Source organism: Vitis riparia, chromosome 5 (assembly GCF_004353265.1).
Source record: "Vitis riparia cultivar Riparia Gloire de Montpellier isolate 1030 chromosome 5, EGFV_Vit.rip_1.0, whole genome shotgun sequence".
NCBI lineage: Eukaryota > Viridiplantae > Streptophyta > Magnoliopsida > Vitales > Vitaceae > Vitis > Vitis riparia.
The window spans coordinates 20058591-20068346 of record NC_048435.1 but is presented as its reverse complement, the minus strand read 5'-3'; the positions used below and the strand labels follow the sequence as shown (position 1 = coordinate 20068346).

General features: G+C 33.4%; 1 protein-coding gene across 1 annotated transcript; it reads left to right on the top strand.

Moving 5' to 3' along the window:
* The first annotated feature begins 1721 nt into the window (after positions 1-1721).
* LOC117915110 (mitochondrial import inner membrane translocase subunit PAM16 like 2) lies at positions 1722-9100 on the top strand. Its single transcript, XM_034830681.1, has 4 exons — positions 1722-1893; positions 6316-6403; positions 8456-8589; positions 8677-9100. Exons 1-4 carry the CDS (start codon positions 1891-1893, stop codon positions 8800-8802), a joined length of 351 nt encoding a protein of 116 aa, XP_034686572.1. The 5' UTR covers positions 1722-1890; the 3' UTR covers positions 8803-9100.
* The last annotated feature ends 656 nt before the right edge of the window (positions 9101-9756 follow it).

Sequence of the window (9756 nt, the reverse complement as noted above, 5' to 3'; positions counted from 1 at the left end):
TCAAATATTAAAGATGCTAAAAACACTTCCTAAAATCCTTATCAAACATACTTTTAATCTTTCTAACCCTTGAATGTCTTTTATCATTCAAGTATTAAAAATATTATAAACGTTATCTTAAATCATTCCAAAACACACTTTTAGTATTTGACAAAAGTTAGGAAACACTTTTAAATAGTTAAAAAATCACTTATGGTGTTGAGAAATCATTTGTAAGAAAAACGTTGGATAAGTGTTGATAAATGATTTGAGGATTATTATACTATTTTCTCCTAAATTTGTGCTGATAAATGATTGTTATTGTTGGAATTAGTTGGTTAAAATGGATAAAATTATCATCATATTTGTGAATGTAATCTCTTTTATGTTTTTTTATTGAAAAGTAACTCACTTTTGACATAAATATCCTTAACTATTTCAAGTATTTATATATAATTTTTTTTAAAAAATATTATTTTTACTAGAAAAGAATGAGGCCATTTTTGTCAAAATATGATAAAAAATTTGTAGAAGGTTAGATTTTCAAAATTGAGTTTACAATGGTCATTTTAATTAAATACCCCTATATATATATATATATATATATTAAGAAAAGTAGGTTTTGACTCTCTAATTTAAAAAAAAAAAATTGAAAAATGAAACTAAACTTTTATGAATTATATTTATCTTTACCCATTTAAAATAATATTATAAAATATATGCATTTTTTCATAACTTAAATAATTATTTCTTAAAATGACCTTTTTACATGTTAATTACACCCATTAACATTTTTTTTTTTACCATGAGAACTGATTTGAGATTAATAAAAATAAGAAATTTTAAAAATTAAAAATATAATTAAAACTAAAACAACTTTAAAGCTAAAAATATAAAAATAAAATGTTAAATTTCACTTAATTAAAACACTCTAGTAGAAAATATTAATATCAAGAAAGAGTTGGAAATAGTGAGAGTAAATATTTTATTTTATAATTTTTTAAGTTTTTTTTCTTTTTAATTGTATTTTTTTAATTTTTAAAATTTCTTATTTTATTTTTTATGTCAAGTAACAAAATTTTTATTCAATTTTATTAAATAAAATAAGAAGATGAGGGATTTACATAATAGATAATATAAAATCATTATTAATTAGGGGATTAATAAGATTTTATTTATCACGTGAAAATCCTCAAGATTTTTTTCACAATAATTTATATATCATATTATATGATAAAAAATTTAAAATATATTTATTTGTAAAACATTTTTATCATATTGAAATCATAAATCAATTTTGGATAATTTTATTTGATATTATCAAGTAAAAAGGTATTTTACAAAATAATTATTTAAATTATAAAAATATATATATATATATATATATATATATATATATATATATATATATATATATATATATACATTTCAAAATATTTTTAAATAGATGAAGATCTTGATATTTTTTTTATAATTTTTAAATTAAAGGAATAAAACCCACTTTTTCCCCTTTTCCCTGATCAATCAAGAGGAGGGTGTGAAAAGTGAAAACACACTTTTTTTTTCCAAACCTCCTATCTTTTCTAAATTCAAACCTAACCTACAGTCTATTACAAGCCCAAATGGAAACAGGCTAGCTTGGCCCAAATTCGTATTGGGCCGAACCCTTATGAGGCCCGGCCCATTAATAGCCCTAAAATAAATTCTTCTACACAGTTCGCGTATCTTCTGTTTACCTTGTGTATCAAGACAGCCCCCAAATTTAGCTCCCCTCGATCAACAAACCTTCAATCCAACCCTCTCTCTCTAAATTACAATATTTTTAACCTAACCCTATTTAACCCTAGCTTTCTCTATCTCTCCTTCAATTCTTATTTCTCATCTGTGCCTCTCTCCCTCGCTGTATTCGATATGGTAAGCTTTATTTTTATTTTTATTTTTAATTAATTGTTATTATTATTTTATTTTATTTTTAAACAATGCCTCCATAATGCTATTCTCTTTATATTCTGTTTGGTTGCTGGGAAAATGGCAGGAAAGAAAACTTGTGTTTGAATTTTTTTGTACTAGGTATTTTGGTTGTTTGGGACATGCGGAAAAGGTTATCATTGATACAGCTTTCTCGGCAATCAAAATGGGTGTTTTAGATTTTGGGCTTTGCGTATTCGCTGTTATTTTAGTTTCTTGCTCTCCTTTGATTGTTTGTCTTCTCCATGTCTGTGTTGCCGTGTGTATTGTGGATTATTAATTGTTTTATTTATAATTTTCTTTTGGGTATGATTTTGCATCAAAGAGATGATTCTTGATTTGGAAAAACGTTATTTGGAAGTAAAATGAAATTGGAACATGTATGTAATATGTTGTCATTTGATTTGCTTTTGTTAAATTCATGGTCCTTTCAACTGAATTAATTGGAAAAAGAAAAATGTGAATGGATTATTAGTAGGGAGTCAGATCTTTGTCCAAATATGGTTTTTGAAAAATTATCCACTCTAAAATTTTTAATATTTTTACGGGCAGTCTATCCACTCTCTACATTCATTATGAAGAAAAATATATTAGTATTCATAAATTTTTCAGAATTTGTCTTCTTAATAATAGTCCAGCCCACAAATGAAAATTCCTGCCGTTGAAGGTAAAATGAGGGCCATAAGCATAGAGAGGTTTGTCTTCTCTTTGATGATAGAGTGATCTTGAAATCTTTCTTTTAGGGACAGAAGATGTTGAATATTAGAGTTCCAGACATACTCTCCAAGCTTCAACAACTATCTTCTGTCAAAGAAGTAGAACAAACTCAATGTATCATCACCAAAGCAGGTCTCTTCAATCACCCTTTTGTAATATCAAAGATAATCTCCTTCCTGTCCTTGTCCCCATTAGGTAGCCTAGTATATGCTCAAGCTATCTTTGAAGATACCGCTATGGACAATCCTTTTGTGTGCAATACTATGATTAGAGCTTATACTAAGAGTGTGTTCCCAATCAAAGCTATTTATCTCTACAACTTTATGCACCGTAAGGACATCAAATCTGATCATTTTACGTACCCATTTGGGCTCAAGGCTTGTGCTAGAGTTTTGTGGTGTAATGAAGGAGACATTAAATGCACTCGGTTAGATATTGCATGTAAGGGGGCTGAAATTCATTGCCGGCTTTTTAGGTTAGGGCTTGATCAAGATTGTTTCATTCAAAATTCGTTGGTTCATTTGTATTCTCAATGTGGGTTCTTGGATCTTGCTCGTCGTGTTTTTGATGAAATGACTGAGAAAACCATCACTTCTTGGAATGTAATGATATCAGCTTATGATCAGATCAATGATTTTGATTCAGCTGATTCTCTAATTGGGTCAATGCCTGGAAAAAATGTGGTTTCTTGGAATATGCTAATAGCACGATACATCAGGTTAGGTAAGATTGAGGATGCAAGGGCGGTATTTCAAGAAATGCCTGAGAGGGATGCAGTTTCTTGGAATTCAATGATTGCTGGCTATGTTCAGATTAAAGATTATGCTAGAGCATTGGCGCTGTTTCGTGAAATGGAAATTGCTAATGTGGAAGCAACAGATATAACTCTAATATCAGTTCTTGGTGCTTGTGCTGAAACAGGTGCATTGGAGATTGGTAGGAAGATCCATCTGTCCTTGAAACAAAGAGAATATAAGATTGAAGGGTATTTGAGTAATGCCCTTGTGGATATGTATGCTAAATGTGGGCATCTGAATTTGGCTTGGGAAGTATTTAGTGAGTTAAAGATGAAACATATAAGTTGTTGGAATGCCATGATTGTTGGCTTGGCTGTCCATGGCTATTGTGAAGAAGCTTTAAGGTTGTTTTCAACCATGGAAATGAGTGTTGATGGAGCTCGGCCTAACCGGGTTACGTTCATAGGGGTATTGATTGCTTGTAGCCATAAGGGTTTAGTAGATGAAGGTCGCAAGTTTTTTAACTGTATGGTAAATGAGTACAAAATCATGCCTGATATAAAGCATTATGGTTGCATGGTTGATCTTCTTAGCAGATGCGGTTTATTAAAAGAAGCCCATCATATGATCAAAACTATGCCTTTTGAAGCAAATTCTGTATTGTGGAGGACATTATTGGGTGCTTGTAGGGTACATCACCATGTGGACTTGGCTGAGGAATCTTTTCGACAGCTTGGCAAGATGGAGCCTCTTAGGGATGGGGATTATGTTTTATTATCAAATATTTATGCTGAAGCTCAGAGATGGAATGATGTTGAAAGGGTGAGAAGTGAGATGATTGGTTCTGGAGTTCCAAAGAAGCTTGGATCCAGCCATATTGGGATAAAATAATCAAATTGTCCGCCAATATGATTGCTGCACTGAGTTTTTCAGGTCATACTGCCTAAACTAATGCCTAAACACACGTTTAGTTTCTGACCTCCATAAAAGTAGCTTTCGGATCCAATCTTGAGAACATGTGTTTGACAATTCAGAGCACTCCATTCTATCATCTACTTAAGCTTTTTCCAATTTTTCTTCATGCCAGTGTGGGTTATTTGGAAGAATTGGAATGGTATTATTTTGGAGGGAGGAGGATTCAGAGATTATAGAACCACGAAGCAGTAATTTCTTTGGGTGCAGGAATTTGGCAGGCGTAAGTTGTAAGGCAGCTATTAAATGGCAACACCAGATCCTGGATGTTATATAATTCATGCATATACGATGATTTGCTCTCCAGACTAGAAATGTTAAAGAGTTGGTGTTGTAGTTCAAGACTGATCATGAGGTGATAGCATCAAGCTGGGAAGAAAGCAAAGGGTTTGTTCAATTCCACATTGAATCTTTGGCTGCTCATATTTTAAAAATATTTACTGTAGTTTGATTTAACTACCCTCTGCAGCCACCTTTCCCATCCACTCATTTCTATTCAACAATTTGAACTTATCTCTGACTGGTGGCCTCTTTCATGATCCACCTTCTATGTATCTCTACATTCACTCTCTTCCTCCCAAAGAAGAATGACTTGAGGAGAACTTGTTCGACTGGAACAGAAAAGAAGTGATCTTTTGAGCATATAAAGAATATTATTATAGATGATTGGTAAGAAAAAATAAGGATGCATTTGGTTTAGATGGTTAGCATTTTCTAGTGATTTTTTTTTTTTAAAAAAGCAATTACATTTTAAATATGTTTCTCCATTAATCTCATTTAATTAAATGTGAACGTAGTTATTTGATGGATCACATTTCTAATGCAATTAATTGTTGGATAGGACTTGGACATTTTATATATATATTTTGTAGTGTGTAATATTTGTATGAGTTCCCATTGGTTTTGTGTATTTTATCATTAGAATCCGAGTTAATGAGAGACCTAAATAATGAGTAGGCGAATTGTTGAAAACTTGTGACATGCAATATGTGATAGGAAATAAATAAGAAGAGACATTTCTGATTAAAAAAATTAAGTAGAGAAATTAGTGTATAACAAACATAAACTCAAGGAATTAATAAAACTTCACATGTGATAGTGGAGATTAGAACAAGGCAGATATTTTTTAAAACCTGTAAAAATCTCTTCAAACCAAAATTGACCAGTACAATCATCTCTCTTAAAAGACTCTACTCAATATCCCCCCCGAAAAACTCCCTTAGGCTCTGTTTGGATAGAATTTTTGGAAGCCAAAGAGATTATGACTATGGGAATATTCTCCAAAACGTAGGAAAAAGTATAAGCATACACAATTCTAGGAAGAGAGAGACAAACTCAACTCTTTGAAAATTTGAAACACTGATCACTCTTGAAAGGCCCTACTAAATATACCCCAAAAAATGTTGCCTTGGTGCTCTTTGGATGAACTTTTTGGAGTCCAAAAGCCTTTTTTAAAAGTGAAATTGTATCTGTTTGGGTAATTCTATTAAAAGAGTTTTTGGCTTAAAAAGGATTTTAACTTGGAAATTAGAAGAATATTGCTTCCTGTGGAAGTCCCTTTTCAGGTGAAGTTATATCTTACACTTTTGAAATCATTGCTACAGCTTCAGTTTAGTTTTTAATAAAAACAAAAAGCTATCCCAAATGAGGATTTGAAGTAGAATCCCTTCAAAAAGGGATTGGCACAAAAAAGGCATTTGAGACAAATTACTTAAGAAGAGAACATGCAATATGGTGGTCAACAAAGGCTCTACTTTTATTCTTTTTATTTATTATTTATTTTTAAAATGTATATGCTTCAGCATTCAAGAATTATATGTAATCAATGCAGTCATGGCATGTTTTCTGTTTCTTCTTCAGGAGCTCTTTCTTTTGATTTTGTTATTTTTCCTGCCAGTAATATTTAATTTTTTAGCTTTTTACTGTGTTCTTGTCTGTGCAGGCTTCAAAAATCCTTGCAAACTTGATTGTAATGGGCTCTGGGATATTAGCCAGAGCTTTAGTTCAGGCATACCGTCAAGCACTTGCAAGTAAGTTCCATGCTTGTACTGTCATAATTCTTTGAAATAAATGGAACTTCAATCTAGATCTGACACCAAATATCAGTTTTAAATTCTTCCCCCTGATTTCTTGTTCACTTTCAGTGGGAGCTGGGGTCTTCCACAACCTCACCAGCTCTGATAGTAAAACCTGTGTTCTATTCTAGTGGCTGTGGCTTATCAATTCATCATCTTTCAAGGTTAGGGTCTTGAAGCTAGTTGAAAACTATGTTGCAAAGATCAAATCATTGGAAAATTTTCAGAAAAACACGTTTCAAACACATCAAGGTGACAATAACAAACATTTAACATTCTCCTCTTCTATTCACCTCTCGCCCCTTCCTTTTTTTTTTTTTTTTTTCTCTTCCTCACTTAAAACTTTCACTTCAATCCAAGCCTCCGGGAGCCCAGGTATCAGATTCGCCCCCAAAATAAAGAGCCTTGAATACTAGAAGAAAAACACCTATACCTAACAAGATTAAGTGAATACCCAAAATTGTGGTCATTTTCTTTTTATCTTTCCATACATAACCGAAGAATGGAAAAGATACTTCAAGAGTCTTAGGTACTGGAGTAAAGTCATCACCCCAAGCAGTAAGAACAGTCTGTGTCAAAGAGCTCCATCTGCTGATAAGATAGAGGAGGTTTTGGGCATTAAGATTTATGTATATTTTTCTCTACAAAAACTAGTTTTCTATATTAATAATAAAGATAGATCTATCCTACATGATTACTAGGTGTTTATTATCTGACATTAGCTAAATGGATAACTTTAAGGTGGATAGTGCCAAATACAAGGAAATAAAGAAGGGACATGAGTGTGTTGGTGAGATGTTTGCAAGTGGATCCAGTTGTGGTAATCATGATGTTTTGGACATGTGACAAGAATCAAACAATGCAGGCTTGATTTGATCCAAGTCAAAGGTGCCAACAGGATGAGAAGTACCTGGCTCAAGTGGCAAGGGGTTGGCCAAAGCAAAAGGGAGTGAAGGCAGTCTGGGAAGAATGATTTCCATGAGAAAATAGAAGGAGCTGAATGGACAAGAAGGATTCTTGTAATCGGTTTCAAGTAGTTTGGATTAGGCTTGATTGAATTGAGTTTGACCTAAGGTCTTGCACAGTGGGGAATGGATGTGGGATAATCTGCAAGCTATTTGGTTGACAAAATCCCTTGCTTCACCTTCCTCCATTCTCTCCCTTCACGACACCTGTGAGAGATTTGATTGAAGTCACAAGAAGAAAGAGTAGGCTCCATAAAAAAGGGGCATGGATCAAGTTTGTGAGAATGACATGATTATTTGTTATTAAATGGACACCTGACCCTGGATGAGTTGTTGAAACAGGACTTCTGTGCCTAGCAATTTGTTGGGATAAGCCTTAATATGTGCGTGTGTGTGTGTGTATTCTATTCAAAATTGTTGAAATCAAAAGGGAAGAAAAAAATATTGTAACTTCCCGGGCACAAGGCTTTTTCCAAAATTTGTGGAACCAAGTTACTGAAATAATTTCACAATAACCCATGATCCTCTGTGCCAACCACTGCATCTACAAACTAAGGAAAACAACTTGATTAAACTTCTTCCAAGACAGCTCATTCATGAATTGTATGTTGATAGAAGTTACTTTTACCAGTAGATTCACTTTTTAACTGTTCATCAGCTTTAGCACTGGACTCATGGTCCAGCAGCTAGCTAACTTGCAGGAAGTACCAGGGTTTTTGTCTTTGAACCCTCTAGCAACTTATACGGTTGGGTAACAGCGAAGCCTATATGCTGAAGCACGTTGTCGGCACTATTCAAGGAAACCACTCATCACTATTCATTCTTGACTAATTTGATATCCACTAAGATATAACAAGCTATGAGGTCATATGTCCATTGCCTCATAGGTTTTGGCATTTATATGTTGGAGAAATAATGCAATCTGGGGAAGCTTTGTTTAATCTTTGCAGCAATTATTTTAAAATCCTGCCAAGGAATTATTGTGTTAGATCTCCATCCATCCCTTGCATATGAATTATTTTTCTTTCTATAATGATTACAGATGCCTCAAAATCCGGTGTTGCTCAAGAAACGATACAGAACACTGTCCGCCGAGGAAGCAAAGCCATGATGGAGCAAGAGGCAAGGCAGATTCTTGGTGTGACTGAGCAGTCCACTTGGGAGGAGATTTTGCAGGCAATGTCCCTTTATTTGTATTTCTTTGCCGTACTTGCCTCTTTCCTATGGTAAAGTTCCATAACGTCTTCCTTTTTACCTGTGCAGAAGTATGATACTTTGTTTGAAAGGAATGCCAAGAATGGGAGTTTTTACCTTCAGTCAAAAGTTCACAGGGCTAAAGAATGTTTAGAAGCCGTGCATCAAGGCAACAGTCAGGGTACCCCTAGTTGAGAATCCTATGGACTTACTCTGTTTCCATACCCATGATGACGGCCAGGAATATGAAAATTGTGTCAAAAGGAGCATAGTTCTGCTCTTAGTCTCTTCTTGGAGCTATAATGTTTGTCAAGTTCTCGTCACTTGTGGTAAATAAATATATAGCAATTCTGAAACAAAGGATGGCCTAACTGTTAGGGTTTTGATTTCTACAGATTGATTTGTAAAGTTAGTAAACAAATGGTCAGCTTGGGACTATGAAAGCTGCTTTTGCTGGTAAGCTCTTGAATGCATTGGATCATTGGAGTTGCAATTTTGCTTTTTGTTATTTAATTTCAATAAAGCTGTAGTCGGAAAGCAAGAAATCCTTGGTATATTATAAAGATCATTAGCATCTAAACCTCAGTGATCAGCTTTAGGTGTCTTCTCTATATTGGCATTGAAAAAGGGACTCCCATCTTAGTGGTGCCTAGGGCATCTTTTTCATATTCAGAGTCCATTTTCAGTGACCCAATAAGTAGACAATAGAATATGGGTATCCAAGCTGGCCCTTCTTGTAATCATCTTTATTACAATGCCAGAAACCTTTTTCTTGGTAGTTCCTCAGATTCTCAAACCTTTTTCTTTCAATTTTTTAATACACAATCTTGGGTAACCAACCATGATATATGCTTGAACTTAATTCAATAATTTAAATAAAGAAGAGAGAGAAATGAAGTAAGGTTGGGATGAAATACTAAGCAAAGAGTTAAATTTGAGGGAATAATTTGGGTTGTACACACAGGGCCTAACAAAAGGAATCTTCTTTCAAGAGCATCTGTTTGGTGCCTTTACTTAATTGTTAAAGCAACAACACAATCATTCAATGCAGTCATAATCATCATTATATTAAATTCATCTCCATCCTAACTCATTTGTCAAATGGCTACATCTTCCTTGTTCTTCCTTTTTCCCATTTCTTCTGAATAG

Bases quoted from the DNA above. Each gene is read 5' to 3' on its own strand.
- LOC117915110 (XM_034830681.1), top strand. The intron at 6,404-8,455 runs GTAAGTTCCATG...TAATGATTACAG, and splicing joins ATACCGTCAAGCACTTGCAA to ATGCCTCAAAATCCGGTGTT. The intron at 8,590-8,676 runs GCAATGTCCCTT...TTACCTGTGCAG, and splicing joins CTTGGGAGGAGATTTTGCAG to AAGTATGATACTTTGTTTGA.